General features: G+C 42.6%; 1 protein-coding gene across 1 annotated transcript in view; it reads right to left on the minus strand.

The window, feature by feature from the left end:
* The window catches only part of MSH3 (mutS homolog 3), a 95,116-nt gene that overhangs the window by 45,092 nt on the left and 27,184 nt on the right, over nt 1–22,840 (minus strand). The window contains exons 9-12 of the mRNA XM_079333333.1: nt 15,992–16,104; nt 13,747–13,861; nt 7,481–7,565; nt 6,807–6,916 (exon numbers count right to left, since the gene is read on the minus strand). Coding sequence (XP_079189459.1) covers nt 6,807–6,916; nt 7,481–7,565; nt 13,747–13,861; nt 15,992–16,104 — 423 coding nt within the window. The remainder of the gene's footprint in view (nt 1–6,806; nt 6,917–7,480; nt 7,566–13,746; nt 13,862–15,991; nt 16,105–22,840) is intronic.

Below are 22,840 nucleotides of genomic sequence, written 5' to 3' on the forward strand. Positions count from 1 at the left end.
TGCAGCAAAGCAAGCCTAACTTTTTTAGATGTGATATTATATCTTTATATTTAAAGCAGAGTGACACTGATATTGTAACTGCTATATAAGAGCTAAGGATTTTCATTCATTTAAGGTATTATTTAAATACAAGGTAAATAAATATGAATTTATCAGCAATCTCTTACCTTATGCTAAGTGTATACAGTATGAATTTATTCATCATGCTAAGGACATGACTCAAGAATAGTGTATACAATCAAAATTAATTTTATTAAATCCATTCCAAGAGAACAATGATGTGCAGAGCTGTCAGTCACAGAAATCCAACCCCTTAAAAAACATTAAACTATCTTTGCTTTCCAAGGGCTGTGCTATCTACATCCAACCTTAGCAGCATCTTAAATGCAACTGTAAAGAATGAAAATGTCTGATTTAAATCACTGATATATTATGGGGCTCTTTCTGACATTCCCTTGGACTATGGCTCACAAATGAGGATTTGGGATGAGCTGATTAAGTTAAAGACCAAAGGTGCAGAGTGCTCCCTGTTTTAGACCACTGCCCTTCATGGCAGGCAATTAATGGCACCAGAGGCCACAGCCTGGTGGGATCAGCACTGTCAAAACCCAGGCTCAGACAGCCCAGCCTGCACCAGCCTGGGCAGCCACACACAGTGACCCCCACCCTCCCTGCTCCAATCCACCTCCCCTGTCCCCTTCCCCCGGTCAAACCCTCTGCTCTGAGCTCACCCCACCCAGCACTCAACTCCCTGCCGGGTCTGCAACTCCATAATCGATTTGTGGATCCTCAAAGCTCTGTGCTTCCCCTCCTGCCCCTCCAGGCTGGATGCCACCCTCTCCTCTGCCTGTCAACCCAAGTGCTGGCTCAGTTATGGCATCAACCCTGATCTGGTAAACTGTGGCGTGACCGCTGGAATTTTATCCATTAGCACCAATAAAAAAGTAATTACATCACAGTCAGTGCGGTGAAAGTTAAGTGAAACCTAAACATTAAGCATCCTTCTTGATCTGTTCAGTTGCTCCTTAAGTAATTGACTCCCAAAACTCCTGATGCCTCTCCAGAGAGGTCCAAGAGCAGAGGACAATCCCCCTGAATGGACCTCAAACACTGAGCAGCAGCACACAGGCACCCTAAACTTCAGCTTCACATCTGCTAAAAGAACGTCCAAAATATGCAAAATGGCAATCAAACACTTTTGTTTATGTTCATACACTGTATTTCAGCTATTTGTGCTTAAAAAGGGAACAATTTGCTACTTTAGCCAACATGAATGAATGCCTGATTGCTCCATTTACAAGGAATTAGACACAGCATTCAGAGGGACCAAAACACAGCTAGCAAAAATGAATCAATACATCTGATGATGCTGCAATCTTTTTCTTTCCTACAACAATTTTGAGATCTCAGGCATATGCTGTAACCTGCATTTGTGCATTTTATACTGGCACTGATTCTATAAAATTGTCATTCTTAGGAGGAAAATTTAGCCCTGATGTAGGATCAGTGGATTTTATTCACAAATTCCTGCTGGGGGGGAAAAAAAAAAAATTCTAATCCTGCTCAGGATGAAGATGGTATCAAATGGGAACCCATTTAAGTCCAAAATAAGATGGGTTTTTTTCAAGGATATTTAGACAGTTTGTTTTACTGCCCTGATATTTTAATTATGAGAACAAGGACAAAGTCAACCTTGAAAGACTTTGCTTTAGAATCATACTTTGTGTACAAAAGTATAAATAAAGCAGCACTCAATACATTAAAAGTGAGAAAATTTAGAACAAGGCACTATTTTATTTCAAAAGCCATGTCATTGCCAATCTCACAGCAAAGGGATCTTCTTCTTCCTACTTCTATAGTATATATCCTCCAAGTAAGTCATGTTGCATTAGTAATGCCAACTCACACTTACTCTTCTTCAGGAGTAAATAAGGAACTGTCTTTAGTCCTGAACTGTGCAGTTCTGAATTTGCTACACTGACAAAGCATATTCAGACTAATGGTAATTATCAATATCATCCTTCAAGGCTTTAATATTATAAATAATATTATAAAAGCATCATCTCGTCCAGAACTGGAAGAAAGAGGGGACAAAGTACACTGGAATCCCAGGGAAAAGAAAATGGAAATCCAGTTTTTGAGAGGTAATTAACATTCTGGTTTCTCTGAAACACAAAGCAAAGGTTGCCATGTTTTTGGCAACTGTCTGAACAGATACAACATTTCTCTTTTCTTAAGATTTAAACATCAACTTTAACCAAAAAAAGATCAGGTGATTTTGCTACAAATAAAGGCAGGCACACCATATGTAACACTGAAAATCTTAGAGAGACATAAGAATATTAAACAAATACAAAGAATATTAAACAAATACAATCTAGGCACTTGAGTGTCACTCAGCCTGTTTAAACTATTTCAAACAAAAAAACCCTCAAAAATCTGTAGAGAACACCCCAAAGAGAGAGATTACTGTGCAAACTAGTATGCTCACACCACACACCCTTCCAGTTTATCTCACACACGTCCCTAAGCTTTTAAAATTTGGCATTAGAAATTCTTTTAGCTCAAAGGGAGCACTTTTCAACAGAGGCCAACAGCAGCCAGGCTCTGTCCCAGTGCCTCCCCCCTTCCAGCTGTGCAGGCATTCCAGCTGTGCAGGAGCAGAGAGGAGGGTGGGCAATCACCTCCCCTGGCAGTGCTTGCTGCAGCAATGCAACCTGCAGATATTCCCTGCACTGGCTGTCGAGTGCACCATCCTCAGGTTCTGCTTTAAACACCTGGCCACAGCTTTATGAGCTTTGCTCACTGATCTGCTGTGGAAATACCAGCCTCTATCTAATTGTGCTGCTCCACTCATCTGCCTCTTCCAGTTCAAAACTCCTTGCTCACTCCAGCCAACGTGGACAAGGTTGTGTGTTTGGCAGAAAACAAACTTCCTAGGAATTGTGAGAGAAACAGCAGCTGAGTAAGGCACAGACATAAATTAATACCCAGCCAGGGAAGGAATGCAGTATTTATCTGTCTGTTTGTGTTGCAGGTGGGTGATCAGCACTCCTGACACCTGGGGAAGGGAAGGAAGGAGGCAGTGGGTAACCATGGACAATACTGACAATATGGATTTGGATATACAATACTGGAGCCATATATCCATTAGGGATATGGATATATAATACTGGAGACACATATCCATAAAGGGATATGGATATACAGTACTGGAGACATATATCCATAAGGGATATGGATATATATAATACTGGATACATATATCCATAAGGGATATGATATATAATACTGGATACATATATCCATAAGGGATATGGATATATATAATACTGGATACATATATCCATAAGGGATATGATATATAATACTGGATACATATATCCATAAGGGATATGGATATATAATACTGGAGACATATATCCATAAGAGATATGGATATATAATACTGGATACATATATCCATAAGGGATATGATATATAATACTGGATACATATATCCATAAGGGATATGGATATATATAATACTGGATACATATATCCATAAGGGATATGATATATAATACTGGATACATATATCCATAAGGGATATGGATATATAATACTGGCTACATATATCTATAAGGGATATGGATATATAATACTGGAGACATATATCCATAAGGGATATGGATATATAATACTGGAGACATATATCCATAAGGGATATGGATAAATAATACTGATAATAAAGACAGGACACATTCTGCAGAGGTGAGGTTTCAGACTGGTCATGTGCAGGGCAGTGTCTGTACAGGACAACATCCAAAACATACAAGAAAACAAGAGATTAAAACCAGAGCCAGGTTTGCTCAGCCAGGCCTGTGACAACCTTATCTTTCTTTAATGAGACCTCCTCATGCAGCTATCAACAAAGCTGTGACTTTGACATCAGCCTCACGGGTTCTGAGACCTGTTCCCCACTAGGAAATAAATTATTTTTGTGGCAAAGGTCACAGCTGGAACTCCGACAGCTGTCCTGAGCCCTTTGGGTGCCCTGCTGCCTCTCCTGCCCTGGGGACAGCAGGGCACCAGGAACTCTCCAGAAACTCACCCAGGAACTCTCCAGAAACTCACCCAGGAACTCTCCAGGCCTTTTCTCCTTTTCCATCCCCTTTTCTTTCACTGCACTTACAGACACCAGGTGAGAAAGGCACTCAATGGAACTCGGATTTCAGAGGTAAGATAACACTTCTACAACCCACAAACACCCAGATTCTGCAGGAAAACAACCCTCCTCATTCTCCCCATAAAGCTCAGTTGCTGGTGACTGATACACTCTTACCTCATTATCTTTGTATACCCAGGTGAGTAAGTAAGGGCATTACACCCCTCTTGGTTAAAACTTTTTTGCCATTTTTTTTTCCCAAATGTACACATCTTGTCTCTACATGTATTGCACCACTGATGGTTTTGAAAGAGTATCTTCAGGTTTGCCCAAGTGAGTCTGTACACATTCCATCTTTATTCAACCTAATGTATGGTTTCTTCACAGGAAATTTAGTCATCATCCCAAGTGATTTTCAACTCCAAGGCATAAAGCAGTAATTACACCCTCTCACTTCTTGATACACCTACTCACTGACTGGAAAAGATGCAGAGCAGAGAAGCCTTCCTTCCTCTGAGAATGTCACTCCAGGAGGCACAGGTGTATTACAATTACAGGAGGTTCTCTGAGTGCATTTGTGTGCATTACTGAGAACAATATTGCCAGATGCCTGCTGCACCGACTATGTAAAATTACAACTTGAGAGTCAGAAAGGGGGAAGTACACAGAGCAAAACAGCTTTTTTAGCTCCAAGCAGGAGTGAGGAGCACCATCACCCCAGCCTGAAAATGCCAAGCATCCCCCTCTGGAAGCAGGAAGGAGCAGAGGGCTGGGAGAAGGAAAAAAACCACAAAAAACCTGCAAAGCTGGTTTAATGCAAACTGAAAATACTGCTGGCAAAGAGGGAGTGAAGTGCTGGGCAGGCAGAGGCTGCTGTGCTGGAAGGAGCTGTGCTTCCCCTGGAGCCCCTGCCCGCAGGCTGGCCACTCCCTGGCTGGACACTCGGGGGTCACTGGGGTGGTCACTGGGGGGGGTCACTAGGGTGGTCACTCGAGGGATCACTCGGGAGTCACTCGGTGGGTCACTCAGTGGGGTGGTCACTCGGGGGTCACTCGGTGGTCACTCGGGGGGTCACTCGGTGGGGTGGTCACTCGGGGGTCAATCGGGGTGGTCACTCCGAGGTCACTCGGGTGGTCACTTGGGGGGTCACTCGGGGGGGTCACTCGGTGGGGTGGTCACTCGGTGGTCACTCGGGTGGTCACTGGTGGGGGTGGTCACTCGGGGGTCACTCGGGTGGTCACTCGGTGGGGTGGTCACTCGGGGGTCACTCAGTCGGGTGGTCACTCGGGGGTCACTCGGTGGGGTGGTCACTCGGTGGTCACTCGGGGGTCACTCGGTGGTCACTCGGGGATCACTCGGGTGGTCACTCGCGGGGGTGGTCACTCGGGGGTCACTCGGTGGTCACTCGGGTGGTCACTCGGTGGTCACTCGGTGGTCACTCGGGGGTCACTCGGGGCCGGGTGCTGCCCGGGCCATCCTCAGCGCTCTGGCTCCCTCCGCTGACAGTGGCTCACACCAACCCGCACGGAGCACAATAAACTCCTCCATTTGCACCTTTTATCCTGCAAAGATCCCGAATTCCACCCAAACGCTTTTCATGGCACAACGCCCTGATCACCTTCCCTGCTGTTCAGGCTGGTTACAGCAAAACCCTTTGGAAGTGGGTAAGATACACGATACCATCAGAAGAATTTAAAAAAATTAAAACCACAAGAATTAAATAAAAAATTAAAATTATTTTTTAAAAAGGGCCATTGAAATTAAGCTATGAGAAAAAGGCTAATAAGAAAATTCAGCAGTGATGCTGCAGAAGTACAGTGCTTTAACATACTAGATTTGGTCAAGAAAAAAACAAAAGGTTCTGAAGAAAAGTTGTAAATCATCAGCAAGATGCTAAAACACTGGTATATGTCACTATTTAAACCTGTCAAAAAGTAATAAACATTAAAACTCCTTTAAATAGACAACTTCAATGAACTCGACATTGAAAATGCTCAGGAAACACTTATTCAAATGGATGGATCCAAAACCTCAAAATGTAGGCAAATGCACCCCATGGACTCAACACTGCTATTTACTACACGTTCAAGCACAACACTCAAATCGAGCCTGCAAAGAGAAATCAGAAAGGATGGAGCCCATTTCAAAACTGAGACAAGGGAGAGCCAGAATACTACTGCTACAAAGCCCAGCATTCCTAAAGCAATGATAAATCAAAATACAGGAGTGGCCAATAACGATCACATTTCAGTGTTAACAAAAAGGAACTGTCTCCTGATCAATACGTTGCATACAGGGATAACAGAACATCCACAGCTACTTTAGAATAAATTAAACACATTAGGGATGTAAATACTTGTGAAGCAAGAAGACACCCAACATGAATTGGCAAGTTTAGATAATCCCAGGTCATCCTCATTGATTGAAAAAGGATACAGAATTTGATTTCTGCAGAGGAATTTCAAACTTGGTGCAAACCCAGAACTATTTATCTGTGTCCAAAAGAGAAATTATCTATTTATCTGTGTCCAAACCTAAATACAACACCCACGATTCTAGAGGGTCATCTGCTGTGGATCTCAGGTCTTCTGGACAAGGAAATTCACTCAAGATCAGAGCCAGAAGGCAGAGGTTTGCCCAGGACAGGCACCCAGCTCACCTGGTCTTGAGGAGGGGCTGTGTCACCCATTTCTTCAACCTCCGACGTCCAAATGGAGTTTTAGTATGATCCAACACCCACAGCAGGCTTCCTTTTGTTTTCATGTCAGTCTGAAATAATGAAAATAACCTGATTATTTTCAACTGAGCAGCCAGTTTGGCACTGGGAGGATCATTCAAAACATTGTGTTTGGGCTTTAAGATGTGGCAACTGTACATTAATTATCAATTGTGTTCATCAACAGTGCCTTGCATGAAGAACCTCCAAGTCATAAGATACTTAAGTATGTTTTTCCTTTAGCTAGAAAATGTTTTTTTATGAAATGATAAGGACAAATTAACCAGTGAAAATAAGTCTGGGCATAAAGCCCTGAGCAGGAGCAGAAAAAACTCTACTGCAGACATCACCCAACTGCAGGTGCTGAAGAAATTAAATTTCAGGAAAGTTCTTTGTTAGTCAAAGTGCAGCAAGGTTCCTAACTCATACTAAAAACTCATACAGATTAACTTCACTTGTGCTTCTGAAAATGTTATCTCCCTCCAGTCTGAACCCATTTAAAATAATTTAAGACTTATGGGTCGGATTTGCAAATTTTATCAACCTCACGGGAAAAGCGGGTCAAACAGCAGTGAAAATCTCAGCATTTATTAAAAAAGCATTACATTTGCCCTTACCTGATTCTGTAAAATTTCAAGGTTTTTCATTGTTGTCCCATTAATTGTCATGTGTTCAGTTTCACTGGACAACCGCTTGAAATTGCTGGGGAGAGAATTTCAGATGTGTTACATCTGAATTAAGATATAATCATATCCTATATGATATAAATTAAGATGTTATATCTTCAATTTGGGCATGGGCAGAACACTGAGACACTGACAGGTTTCTCACATTAGAGAACTCAACAGTTATACAAATTTTTAAAAGTCAAGCGAGAAATTAAAATCTCAAATAAATAAAAGAACTGAACAGTAATAACTTCTTTTAACTTTCTGCTTGGGAAAATGAAATTTCAGCCTCACTTACCCATTTCCTAGAATGACTGACAAAGCCCAGAACAAAATGCAGCCCTCCTGCTATCTAACCCTTCTCCACTAAATGGTTAATTTATTCACTTTACAATTTAGCAGGACTAACATTAATATCTCAGGAATGGAACAGATTTTTAACACAACTGATGACAAAATCTATCAAAATACATATTACTTTTTATTACTACTGCAAATTTAAACAGCCTGCAAGTGCTATTATGTAGAGAACCAGAAACAGGGGAGATTGAAACTATCTGATTTTGTTATGATATGAAATAACCATGACCAAAATTACTTGACTTTTTGATACTCCTCAGCACAGTTGGATGAGTCCAACCCAAAGGTTCTGCTGCTTTAGAATCACCATTAATAAAAAAAAAAAAAAAAAAGATATTAGGTGTGCAATCATATTAGATCTGAAAATCCTTTCAGGCTCAGACACACGCAGCAGTCAGGACTGAAGTGCAATATCCTCACTAAAAGCCTCTGACCAACCAAGTCATGATTGTCTGGGCTGACCATCCTGCTCAGAATCCAGGACATTCTTTGTCCTGCTCTGTCCTACACTAAGCAGAAACACTCACTGGACAAGATTTTAAACAGTTTTCTTGACTTTTTACAAAAAGTTTTTCAGTGCATTCAATATGAAACCCTGTGGAAAAGTACTTGAATGCTCAACCTTTTCCTGTTAGGCACACACAGCTGCATTGCTGCCACACTAAAAACAAGAACAGCACCAAAACTTGCAGAAATATGAAATATTCAGAGACTAATCTTATATATTTATGTTGTATGCAGGTGCTTGGGCCTGCTACCAATTTTTTTCCTAAATAATGGGTCAAATTAGAAGTATTTTCCACAGAATTGTAAAAAAAGCAGATTCAACTGAGGGCCCTGAAGAAGTTTAATGACAGCTTGGAAGTACAGCTGACTCAGAACTGCACCCATAGCCATAATTATTCTGCTTTGTGTGCTATTTCAGAAACAAGGAAGTTGACCAGCAAGAGAAAACAGTGGAGGCAAAACCAGCAACACTTTCCAAATTACACAATATTGTAAGCAACAAAACAATACTTCTTGTTTATTATCTCCAGTAAAAACTGCTGATGCTGGCAAAATGTAATTAGGAATGATTTCTGCTTGGCTCCCACTCCATCTGCTGCTCCAAAAGCACCTTTCTGCACCCAGGACCTGCTGCAGTTTCCCAGTTTGGCACTGCTCTGGTCTCTCAAACCCAGCTGGGTGAGAACCAAGCCTTCCACCTCCTCCCCAAAGCCAAGAGCAAGCTCCAGGATTGTGGATTGTTCTGGTTCTGGTGCTCCCACCCTCCCCCTGGCTTTAGAGCACCCAGCACAGGACACATTTTGCTCACAGGAGTCTCTCAAGACAATTCCCTCTGCTCCACTGCACAGTGGGTTTGCTCTTCTTTCACAGTGAATTTACATTTCCTTCACATCAGACAAGCTCAATTTGTTTCCACAGCATAAATTACGTGTGTCTTGCATTACCCAGGTGCTTTCTTTCTCTGAGTTACTTCACCCTGCTATTAAACGTGGTAATTGAGAGTTTGGAGCACATGAGTAACAGCCAAGATCAACGGCAGGATATGCCCAACCAACAATTCCACATGTCACAGCACAGAACATGTTTTGCTTCCACCCACTCACCTGCCTTCAGCTTGGGATCAGAGCTCGATGAAAATGTGAAAAAACCCACAATCTTTGTAAGGAATTTAGAGAACCAAATGGCAGGAGAAGGTTGTGGTAACATTTAAGCCAGGGCTGGTTTTGCAGCAAAGGTCTGAGCACGACCTGTGTGTGAAATGCTAATGCAGTGCCAGCAGCACTGCCTGCACTGCTGGAAACAACCTTCCCAAAGCCATGCTGACAAGGGCACAAGGAAAAACTCCTGTGCAGGTGCCACTGTGACCCCAAAGCACACACCTGCAACAGTCCCTGGGGCTCGAGCAGCACCATCCCCAGAGGTGGAAAGAGCTGGCAAGCCCAGAGCAGTGTGCCCAGGCAGGGAAGGCAACCCTGGCTCACAAAAAGGAGAGTAAACACACAGGAGCTTTAGGAGTCTCCAAGGGAATGCTCATGAGAATGAGGTTCCTTCTTTTCCAGGGCAGGTGAGTGTGGAAAGGTTCCATCCCCAGACTGCAGCTGCTCCTGGACAAACTGGATCACCTCTGCCATCTGCACTGCTTAAGGGGTCATAAAAAAGAGAGAGCAACTTTCTACACGGTTAGGACAAGCTTTAAACTAAGGTAGGAGAGACTTAGTTTCGTGAAGGAATTGCTCCCAGAGCAGCTGTGGATCCCTGCAGTGCCCAAGCCAGGCTGGACACTGGGGACAGTGGAGGTGTCCCTGCCATGGCAGGGAGGGGACAAACCTGAAATGATGTGATGCAAACCAGCTGTGATTGTGTGCCTGTGCCTCTGAGCAGCCTGCAGGGAGGGGTGGTTTCAATGCTGTGCCCATTATCTTCTCCACAGGAGACAATACATGTAATTTCATACTCGGTTATCTCAGCCCAAGTGCATGCATGTATTTACATCAGCAATTTCCAACTACTTTGATTTTCCAAGTCTCTAATGTTTCTGAGTGAAGCTGCAAGGCACCCTGAAAGCAACAGATTTTCTTGGCTCAATTACCTTTCACAGAGCTCTAGAGTCTGTGTCTTTGAGATCTCTAGGGGTGAATAAACCACAGAATGAACCTGCACACACAAGAAATGCAGGAATCCCTAAAAGCTTTAGGAAAAACAAGTCTCTCTTCAGAAACACCAGGTTTTTTAGGTTCATCAACCCATAACACATACCAAAGACATTTACCACAACCTGTGTAGCAAAGGATGTCCAGCCCATGAGTGTTTTGTATTTAATTAACCAGGTTTAAACTCCTTAGTGAATATTTCCACAGGGTTAGAACTTTTGATCTAAATCACTTTTTGTTTTGTGTATTATTTCCTGTATTTCTTGAAGTTCATCCATCACTGTTCAAAACCTACAAACTGCTATTTACAAAGCCTCTCCTCCACATCCAACATGCTGGAAAACATAGAGGTAAAATGGAAATACACCAAGACACATTCCCTCAGCAACTGCTATGCAAATGATTTTTTCAAACAAAACTGGGTACTCAAATGTACTTGAAAACATCTCCTAGATGTGTATCAACTTCTTGACAATAAAAAAATATATTTAATGAATTTGTAAATAAATTTAATAAAGGTCTCTCTGTATCTAAAGGTATTAGAACACACTGATTAACAAAAACTTGTACAATTCATTATTAAATTTATTTTTACTTGCTGCTGGAACTCTAAATCAGCCTGGCCACAGCTCGGGGACATGCTGTGGTAAAAATCTTTATTTCTTTGTAATGTTTTGCTTTTTTCAGAATCCTCAAAAGTAAACTTTAAAGCTTCACTGGAACATTATAGCAAACCCTGTTTCCCCCCACCAATGTGGATCCTTGACATGCATGATAGTCCCTGATTCTTCCTGCTAAACTGAAATAGAATTTTTTTTTTCAGCTGGGAAAAGAGTGTTTGTCCACAGAACGTAGAGAAGTGTAACAAATTTTTCTGTCATTCTTCCTACCAAACAGGTCTTCCTCTTTCTTTATGTGTCTGTGACACACAAACAAACTGAAAACTACCTCACAGCTCCACTTCATGCTCTGACTTACCTGCATGTGCTCACTGACCTGTATTCTTCTAGGAATTTTAAGTTGCTTGACACTGCAATGGAAGTTATTTCTCTTCTGTTTCCTAATTCAGGACATTCATGATCCTGACATAATTTGATTAAAAGTTTTTCACTGTTCAGTGTTTAGATAGCATCTCACTGGCATTAGGAAAAATACAGAAGTTTATTTTGCCTGAATATTTGGCTCAGTTTGTTGGTCCCCATGACACACTTCAAGCAGCAAGTGGAACTCAGTACTGGGTAGTCAGAGCACAAAGGCTTTAGAAACAAACACAGCAGAACCAAAAAAGTTACCCAAAATAACTTTATCCCAAAAAATGCTATTTTATTTCTTCACAGAACATCACCAAGATATTAAGTGCTTCTTTGCCTTTTCTCTCAGATGCTCATACATTCCCCAGAAATCCATTAGAGCAACCTTCAGCAGCAAATGTCAGTGCTAAGATTTAGTGCTTTTCCTTCCCAGTCTATAATGTACTTGATTTTAGGATGCAGCTGTTACAAATGTGACTGACTGCTGCTACATAAGCCTCCACATAATTATATTTGTCCTCTGCTACTGAATTACTTCTACATAGAAGATGGATTTCACATTTTCTCCAGATGAAAGAACATTCACCTCCTGGGTGATTGCACACAGGGCACTGTGACACCAGTGACCCACGGGCTGAACACAGAAATGGCATTTCCTTGGAATTCATTTTCCTCCTCAGAAGTTCTACAAGATTTCTCCACCTATGCCAGCATATTAAAAAACAATTTTTTTTTTTTAAAGGCAGTAAAAGAAGACAAGCAGGCACACCACAGTGCAGGAACACCACAGATGAGCACAGCCCTTGTTGCATCAGTGGGGAAGATGCCACAGGAATTTCTTCCCCTGTAGGTCCAGCACATCAAACCTTTTGTTAACATTCAAATACAATGAAGAGAAGGGCAACTTAAGCAAAGAAATCCATCCCAAAACTCAGAACACATGTACAATTCCCAAATATTTTGGTGGACACCTGGAAAAGTGTTTGAGCAGTGTTTAAAGCTGGCACCTGCAGCTGGTGTTTTAAATGCAGCTGATAATCTAATTGGTGATGTAGGGAGCCCCTCAAAATCAGCCTCAAACTCTCAGGATACCACTCAACACATGAATGAGCTACAGATTACATAATTCTAAGTTTCCAGTCAGCAGCCAGACTGGCTTTATTAAATCCTGCATACTTTTGGGACAGAGGAATACTGACACAGCTGGGAGAATGTTTTGCAGAGGACCCATGACATGTAAAGCTGCTTTATTTAATAAAATATTTAATAAGCCTCAATGATATTTTCAAAGCTGAGCCAGGTAGGGCAGCAAAGTTTTATACTCGTGCAAGGCAGGGCAAGAGAAGCTTTAGCAGTGACATCTTTCCATTTTAATTTGATTCCACTGCACAAGCCTGTCACAAACCTTGAGCACCCATCTCAGCACACCTAATAAACCCAGTGTTGGGACTCTCCATGTTTGTGTGGTTTTGCAGTAACTTCAATGGTTGTGCTCCAGCAACAGCTTTTGATCCTTCTCCCCACTCCTACTGACCAATGAGTGCAGCCAGGATTCTCCAGAAAGCCAGGATGTGTTAAATAGTGTTCTTTAAAACTCAAAAAATCCCCTCAGTGTTCTGTAAAACAGCACAAACAGACCTGCTGAGCACTGCCTGAACATCACAACACACCAGAGTTTATACCTGCCTCCACACCTATGGAAAGAAAACATTTTTATTTACACATTGATGAAACTGCAATCACATCTGCAAAGCTAATTTGCAACAGCAATTTTTTTTTAAAGTTGCCCAGAAAATCCCTATATTTTGGTTACACACTAAAACTGAGGTTGAGATGTGACAGGTGATACAAACTTTAAAATTTTGTCCCTAGTATCCACCAGTTTTGGCATCTGGTTTGTTTTCAGCACCAGCTGGCAGCAGTACATGCTCATTCACATCACTGACAGTAATGTCTACACAAACATACTTAATAAAGGTTCTCCTGAAACACCACTCAAAGAAACCACTTGATTCTTTCAGTCCTGATTAGGAAATCAAATGTAAGGAGTAATTTTTACAAAGACTATGTTTATCACTAGCAGGTTTTTCATTACAATCAGGGACACTGTCTGCTAGAAGTTGCAATAAGTGGTGTTTTGAATTGGAAATTTATATAGGCAACTTACCTTGGATTGTAAAGCATCTTTTCCAAATTAAATTCTTTGAGATACGCAATTACTGCTGCCAGAGAGCAAATAACAGGCTTATCCAAGCTTAGTATTACAGATAGGTTTTGAGGACCTAAAAAAAATAAATTTTCTTGTTAAATGATTATTTTCTGGTTTACTCACTGGCTTCTAGTATGGCACTGTAGAAAAAGCATAATCTGCTTTTCAATTTATTCTAATAGAAATCTGTAATGCATGTACAGTGTTTTATGACATCTATAAATCAACATAAAGCAAAGCTGCAAAATAACACTTATGGTTCCAAATAATGCAGAACATTACAGCAGTGTAAACACATTATGAAACAGAAAACATTTGACTCCATGGGTTTTTTTTCACAGAAAATGACTTACTGCTGGCATAACAAAGCTCTAAATATACAACTAAGAATGGAATTGTGACATCTTCATTTCTGTGCACAGTGCTGTGTTCCAGCTGCAACAACAGGGAAACTCACCCCACGATGCCACAACATAAACTGGTATTTTTAAAAACCCTGGTAGCTCAGGCTTTTTTCAGGATGTTTTTAAAGCTGTTCTCCTGTCAGATAACACCTACAAGAACTTTAGAACTGGGTAACAAGATTGTTACTCCTGGGGCAGGAAGGAGGGCCCAGGGAACCCCCAAACAGCCACCCCCACCCATGGGAAGGTGATGGGAAGATGGCTCTGAGGGTCACCACCAAGCATGCAGAAAGAAAGTCATCAGGAGTGGCCAGCAGGGGAAACTGTGTTTGAGCCACCATGGGGAGACTGTGCTTGAGAGAGCTGGGCAGGGAGAAACCCAGTGAGGTGCAGCAAGGGCAACCACAGGTCCTGCACCTGGGGAGGAATAACCAAGTACCAAAACAAACTGGGACTGACCTACAAGACACCAGCTCTGGGAAGAAGGACCTAGGGATGCTGGTGGCTGACAAGTTGACTGTGAGCTGACAGAATGTCCTGGAGGCCAGAAGGGCCAGTGGGATCCTGGAGTGCACGAGGAAGAGTATGGCCAACAGGTCAGGGAGGGAATCCTGCCCCTCTGCGCTGCCCAGGTGAGGCCCATCTGGAATGCTGTGTTCAGTTCTGGGATCCAGAGGCCAAGAAACACAAGGAGTTGCTGTAGAGGGTCCAGTGAAAGCCATAAGCTTTCACTTATTCATGATTAAGAGGCTGGAACATCTCTTATGAGGAGAGACTGGGAGCTGAGCCTGTTCAGTCTAAAGAGGAGGAGACTGACAGGGTATCTCATCAATCCATATAAATACCTCAAAGGGGTGTGGAAGTGAGAGGAATGTCAGATTTGTCTTTACAAACAAACTGCAGAGCTGCTGGTAGATAAAACCAGCACTGAGAGATTAAAGAAACAATGGGAGAAACAATGGGATAAAATAAACAAAGAGATGGATTCCACTGATTGATGAATGGGAAAAGATATTTGCCTTTACAAACAAACTAATAAATAAAACTGGTTATTGGAAGATGAAATAAGCAGTGGGGAACAAGCATGGACTCCATAAGAATTAAAATTAAAGGGAGGGTTGTACATGAGAGGGGAATCTCAGGTGTCAGGTGTTTGGGCAGTCTGTGCCTCTCAAGTGCCTCAGCAATGGGGAAAGAGAGAGGGAAATTGGGATAAAAGGAGGCTGAGTCCTCCAAAAATCTGAGAGATCCCAGGGGAATGCCCCATGCATTTATTGGAATAAAGCAAAAGGACTCCTCTGTCTCCTTTCTGGGCATAAACCTCTGGTGTTTGTGGATTAATTTTCCTGACAAAAGGATGGGGCCAGACTCCCTTCAGTGCCACTGCTGCAGGGACCCTGCCTGGGCACAGGGATGAAGCCCTGGGTCACCTCCAGAGCTCCCTTCCAACCCCAAATATCCTGGAATTCTGTGAACTTGAGAGACATTTCAGATGTTCAATAATCCCCCTCAGCTGTTATGTACATTTAAATTTAAATCTGTCTAAACACACACCTTCAAGCTATGAAAAAAAAAAAAGTAATGGTAGCCCTTTACACAGAAATGTGTTCATTTCTATTTAAATAATGTTCCTTTTCCTCCAAGCTCAGCATAAGATCCCACTGTGCAGAAAATGAAGCAAAGGTGGCCAAAAGCCTGCATGAATGTGAAGGCTAATAGGATGCTGGTTCAAAGATATTTGGAATGAAAGCCCTGTGATGTCAGGCACTTCTTTTGCATAAAAATCTGAATGAACATACCTGCACCACCAGGCACCTCTTTTGCATAGAAGTCTGTAACCCTCTGGAAGGCATGGCTGTACTCAAAATTGAGGTTTTCCATCCTTTCTATCCTAATTCTGTCATCCTGTAACCTGCAAAGAAAAAAATACTTGACTTCCAGGATTTTACACTCCCTTCATGAAAAGCACTGAAGGAGGTTACAAGGGTGCATTTTCTTTTGTCTTTGCTTTGTTAGGAGCTGAATGGGTAAAGAATGAAGAGATGAGCTGCTAAAGCAGGCTGAAAACATTTTCACCTGTGCAGTAGTTTTAAAATGTTTATTTTAACCTCTGTGCAAACAAAGCAAGCCCAAACAGCAGCAAGCACAGCCACAAGAGAGACTGCAAGGGGTGGTCCAGCACACCAATCACAACAATTATCTCTTCTTAAAGACTTCTGATGACCAAACACTTACATTATTACCCTATCTTATTGCCATATTTAATTACCTCTTGTCTTGGAAGATTTTATTCCATGCTATGGAACTAAAGGGCTGGATTTCTTTTAGTGTTTTTGCAGTTTAGGCAGCCAAGGATGTCACTCCTGATAACCCACTCCTGCCAGCAGCTCCTCCCAGTTTAACACACCAGGTGCTGCTTTTCCTAACTGGGTGCTGAAATTAAGACTGGATGCTGCTCTATCACTGCAATTTTCACAATTGGTAAGCACTGGGCAGATGTGCTGGTTAAAAACCACAGAGCAGAGCCCCTGTCAGCCCTGAGCACAATTCCACAGTGAGCACTGAGCCAGGCCAGGAGAAAGCTCCAGTGGGAAGACACACACAAAATCCACCTGGCCTCAGGGCTCTCAGTCTCTCCCACACCCCTCTGGGATGTGAATTAACAGAGTGCTTGGGGAAGACTGGAATTATGCCAATGAGAGGGACGTGTGGGTGTTACAGCATGGGAATTAATCAATAGCCCTTTAGCAGGGCTTTCCAACTTTGCAGGAAAAAGCAGATTTTCTGCCTTACATTCCTCATGCTCCTACCTGAAAGGATCAATACATCCCTCAGGCCCAGCTCTCAGGAATGAGAGTTGATTCCCACAACACGTGTCCAACTAACCAGACCTGTCCCAGCACTTGATCCTCTCCCTGCCTTTGTTTCCACTGACTGAGCAAATTAAGTTTTCAGCCTTTATCCTCTGTGGGACTCCCATCTCCCCAGCCTTCTCAGAATGAGCAAACATTCTTCAGGCAAAGGCAAATACCAGCCCCAGGCAGCTGTTTTCCTGCCTGCCATGTTCCCCTTGCTCAGAGCCCCACACAGGGTGTTTGGGGGATTTGATCAGCAGGTGTTTCACTGCAGAGCTGCACAAACACCCCTCCAGTGCTGCACCAGGTGAGGGATGACACCTGGAGAGCAGCACAGCACCTCTGAGTCAGCCTGAAAACACACAGGGGTCTTTCTGCTGACCCTCTGTGAGCAGGGACTTGGAGAAGTATTTTTAAACAAATATTTTATTTTTCATTTCCACCTCTTTATGTTTTCACAGCAATGACTACAGAAAAGCAAGGCTTAACAAGGTCTGCAGAGCTGATTTGTAGAAGAGAAGTCAAAAAGGAAGTGGGGCATATTTCACTGAATGGTTCATGCCACACCTGTTTGTTTTCTAATGCTTAAACATTAATTGGTGTCATTTTCTTTAACACATTTGTGATTTTCTCCCTTTTTACAACCAAATGTATCCAAGCATATTCCATATTTATAACCAAATGTATGCCAGAGCATAAGACTCTGGAATATGATAGTTACCATCAACATACATTGAGTGACTTCTGTGACAGTATTTTTGTTTATCAATGCTATGAATGGGAACCATGTAAAATTATTAACTCCATCTAGAAAGATCTTCACAGATTTTAACATTTGTATTTCAGATACAGCAACCTTATATATGTATATATATGACATTCTGATTGAGAGTATGCACCTGATATTTTAGATAAAGTAAAAAAAAAAAAAAAGGAAGCTGTAGAATCAATGTGCAAAACCCTAAATTTTTATTGAGATGTATGAGAACAAAGTTTGCTGCAGAAGGTTTTCATGTGTGTCCTTTGTGCAGCAAGCTGATCACCAAAGGCCATTTTCCTGATTATAGGCAGGATGGTATGTCAATGCTTATTTTATCTCTCCAGCCACCAATGCCCATTTAAATCAGAAGTCACCTCACCATCAGTTTTTGTAAACATCACTCCTGTCAGAAGCTCCAAATGAGCTGCAGCTCAACCCTTCCTCTGGAAAACAAGCCATGCTCTCAGTCCCTCAGCTTGTCAGATGCTGGAACCCAGAAATCTGGGATTTTTGATCTTTCTGAGCTTTCTGACACTGACCCCCAGGAGAACTCTGCTCCTGACCTGGGGCCCTGGAGAGGGATTCCACATTTGAGTGATGGAGTCACTGGTGTCTTCTTAGAATGGAAGTGTGTGATCTCACATGCCGAAGGGTTTGGAATTTGGGGGGGTTTAGAATACAGTAATAGGAATGAGATAAGATGGAGGATTTTGAGTGGTGTCTCTTTCAGTGCTCATCTTCCCTCTTCTTCATGATTTCAGGTAGTTTCTGGTTGGACACTCAGTGCTGCACTGAGGGTCATGGCTTTGGTTATTAGGTCAAAAGTACAAATAATATAGGTGTTAGTTCTCTATTGGACTGTTTGGCTTTAAAAGACCTTGTAACTAGCTGGATTCAGCTCCATTTTGCTCACTTTTAGCTGGTAGCTGGAAGTGTTACTAAACAATCTGTACTTTAGATAAGATTTAATAAACAGCCAAGCCCAAACACGAGAAATTAATCTTTTTTGTGTTTTTAATCCTGACTCTGAGTGAAGGCAGGAGAAAATGAGGACAAGCCACTAATTAACTGGTGCAGACACCACATTTACAGTCAGACCTCAACTCAGCCCCTCAAAGGTCCCTGTCCTCCCCTGCCCATCCTGCTGGACTGGACAGTGAGTGACCAGGGCATGGAACAGAACACCCTGCTCCTCCCACACCTGGCATTTGGTGCCTCTGCTCTCAGGATAAGCCACAAAAGCTGCCCAAGGGCCTCCCACAGCCAAGGACCTGAAATCAGATCTCATTTAAAGGATGGCATCCTGCAACACACACAGGGACACACAGGCTGCAATAATGCAATAATATAATCATGTAATAATGTAACATGTGCATCCTCACCTACTCTGTGACTCTGCAGCTGGAGGGACTGATTTATCTGCCACTCTCCTGGCAAAGTGAAAAAGGACCAGCACTGCTGGGTTTAATTCCTCTATTTATCTGACAGTTCAACACATCCACTTAAAATTCACAGCTTAACAAGTGCTGTAGGAAAAATATTTAAGAGAGAATTCTCAGTTTGACAGAAAAGTCTCTTAAGAAAGACATCTATAAAAATGCTAGAAGCTAAAAGGAAACAACATAAATAAAACTAATTTGCAGAAACTGACTCAAGATATCTAAAAAAAAAATAATAAAATCTTTTATTAAGAATGAGCTTCCTTCAAGCACAAGAGCTAACTGCAGTTTGCTGAATGAAGCAGGAATCACTTCATTGCTGCTCCACAATTCACAATTAAACAGACATAAAGTGAATAAAGGCTTACTGCAAAACAGACACGTCCAAAATGAGTTTGCTTAAAGTTCAGCAAGTCCTCCTAAGGACAGCAGGTAACTGCAGAACTTTACCTTTCAACTAAAATCCTACCACACCCATTCTGCTTCAGTACAGTCAAATGCAGAGGTGCACAGACCAAAATTTCTCTGCCCTGTATCACAACAACAAAGACACCAATGATGCAGAATTTGGGAGGGTGTATGCTCCTAAAACTTAGTAAGAAATTTTTACTTCTGATGCTAAGCCCATATCTGTAAAGCACAAATTATTTATTTAATTTTTCCTGTACAATTTACTCAAACTGCTCTTTTCCCTGCATTTCTCACAGTTTATTCTGCTGGGATGACCAGCCTGCCCCTGCAGAGGGAGAAATGCCAGCAGTGCCCAGCAGGGCAAGGCAACCTGAGTGCATTAGTCCTTCCAGACTAACCCAGGCACATGGTGCCCCCCTCCCTGACCAGCCTGGCAGAAACTGCATTTCCTTTCCTTGTCACCACTGCCTATCCCAGGGCTCAGGTCTGGGTGTCTGTGGGAATGCACAACAGCCATCCTTCCTTTCCTGGTGAGTCTTGGCAGGGAGCTGCAGCAGCTTCTCTGGCAAAGCCTCTGGCACATTTCCAAGCAGTTGTTCTTTTGGCACTGAGCACACACATTTTCAGAAGCACAGCTCTTGCTGCTGCCAGAGTCAAGTACTTCCCCACGATTGCTCTGAGCAGATTTCAGGTGCCAGAGATGGAGACTAAAAGAAAACAGCAGCACAGCACCTTCTCTGAATATCTGACACAAACTGCTGCAGCCCATGAACACCAAAATCACCACATGGATGTTATCAGCATGCTCTATAGAACATTATACATATACAAATATACATATACAACATCTGCTGCCCCACAGGACCTCCAGCTTCCAAAACAGCCTATCCCAAACCCCTCCTGAATGCCAGAAGGTGCTGTAAAGCCCAGAAGCAACTCTGACACACTTTAATACACATATATGTGTATCTGTTTACTCATATGCACATACCCATACAAATATATATACACACACAGATAGAAACCTTTTTCTGTCCAAACTACCAACATTTCTCAACACATTTTCTGATTTTTCTCAGGAAGAGCTACATCTGAAAAGAAATCCAACCACACTGACAAGCCTGGAACCAAGAAATTCTAAGACAACATTATTTTAGGTTTAGGAACTCAGAGGCAGGAGCCAAAGAAATGGAGTAAGGGGGTTAGAGAAAAGCAAAGGGCCGTGCATGACACTGCATCCCTCTGTGAGGGCAGAATTAGATGACACAGGACAAAACTCAGGTATTGCAGCAGCTCCCACAAACAAAACTGTTCTTCAGGCTTCTTCCATCTGCCTGTCTGAAGAATGGGATGAGACACATTGCACTCATGTCTTGGAAAGTACAAAGGATGAAGAACTGCTAGGAAATTATTTATCAGCTAGGAATAGGTAGGATGAGCAATAGTGAACACTGCAATAAGACAATCCCAGCACGTCATTTTAATTCCCCTCAATTGCAGAGGAGCTGGTTGCAGATCCTGTAGCTGCTTGATCTCAGGGAGCTCATTGCACAGCTCCACACAGAGCTGCTGTGCACAGCATGAGTCAGAGGCAAGTACTCTCACCAACAGGCACACAGGCTGGGGAGCAGCACTCAGGCTGGCTGTGAAATGAGGGGAGGGCTGTGCACAGCCCCACAGCCCTGGCAGCACTCTCTGCCCCTGCACCACCACACAGGCAGAGAGAGCACAGAGAGCCCCAGGAAACCCGACCCAAAATGTGGACAGAAACCACCTGGAAGGCACCATCTCCACCATGATGTGTGGGGTTGCTGTGCCCAGCAATGTGTGTTTATTGTGTCCCATCTGCTGACCCGGCTGGGGCAGTGCCCCTGATCTCCTGGCACACATTCTCTGCTCATGGGCCATCTTTAAACCAGCTGGGCAATCATCTTTATCTCCCCACAGCCCATCCTCCCTCAGAGTGCAGGCATTGAATTAAAGCCTCTGGATGCACTGCAGTATATTAAGCCACTCACACATAAAGCAGACATTTAAGTAGAAGTACATTTGTAAGTTTTAGGGTGAGCTCTAATGCTTTCAGTAAGTGAAAAGTTTCAAATGCCACAGTAGCAGAGTGAGTTCTAGTGAGAATTAACAAACACACTGATATCTTCAGTAGAGGCTCCAGGCCCACAGTTGCACACAGTGCTCAGACACAACAGAGCTATAGCAAGAATATTGCTGACATATTTCAGATAGAACAGCATAGGTTGTATGCATAGCTTATATATAACCTGGCATGATAGGAAACTGGAATTCTAACAGGTTAAGGAGTGCTGGTCTGAGTTTGCATCTTAGCTTGTGGAAAAGTCCTATATAAGAGTTTGTACTGGGGAGAGTTGGTGCTTTTAGCCATTCTGGCTTCCAGCCATTCACTTATTGCCACTGCATTTGCCATTGCCTGTTGAGACTGATGTGCTTTGTAATATGTTCTTTTTAATAAATAACCTCTTCAACTATTAGTTGCTTTGGTTGTTTAGATATTACCCAGCAAAGGTGGTGCCTAGAGCACCTCACCCTGTCCCCTCCAGCTGCACCCTGACACAGATGTGCTCCCGCCTGGTGAGCCAGCTCTGCCCCAAAACCAGCAGCTCCTCCAGTCAGCAAGATGCCAACCAGCAAAAATCTCTCTCCTTGCAGGGCTTCAAACAAACTAAACAACTGTGCTTTTGGGATTACTTACACATTCAAACCCCCCTTTTGTCCTCAAGGATGGAGCATTTCATATCCCTGTGTTGCCCAAGTTTTTGCCAAGTCATAAACAAAATGTTAATTACCTGTGTTCTCTCTCCCATCAGACAGGGTCATTTTCTGTGTATTCTTTTAGAGTGAGTCCTAAACTTCACACAACAGTGTACAGCTGGACAAGCAAACTACAAAAAGGGAGTAATCAGTCATTTAATTCAACACCAGCTCTTACTATTGTGTCTGGTCTCAGCTGCTTTGCAGCTGCAGCTCTGTGTGTTTACAGCACTGCAACCCCTGATACCACAGAATCCCTCTCTGGTTCTCTGCTCTTGTCACCACTGTTGCTCTGCTTTGTAGTCAAATATTAAATCTGACTTCTGCTCACATTGGTAATATTTTTAAGTGAGCTCAAGCACACTCATTCAGGATGCCACTTAATACTATTTTAGTTTA

The sequence above is a fragment of the Erithacus rubecula genome, assembly GCF_903797595.1.
Source record: "Erithacus rubecula genome assembly, contig: scaffold_96_arrow_ctg1, whole genome shotgun sequence".
Taxonomy (NCBI): Eukaryota; Metazoa; Chordata; class Aves; order Passeriformes; family Muscicapidae; genus Erithacus; species Erithacus rubecula.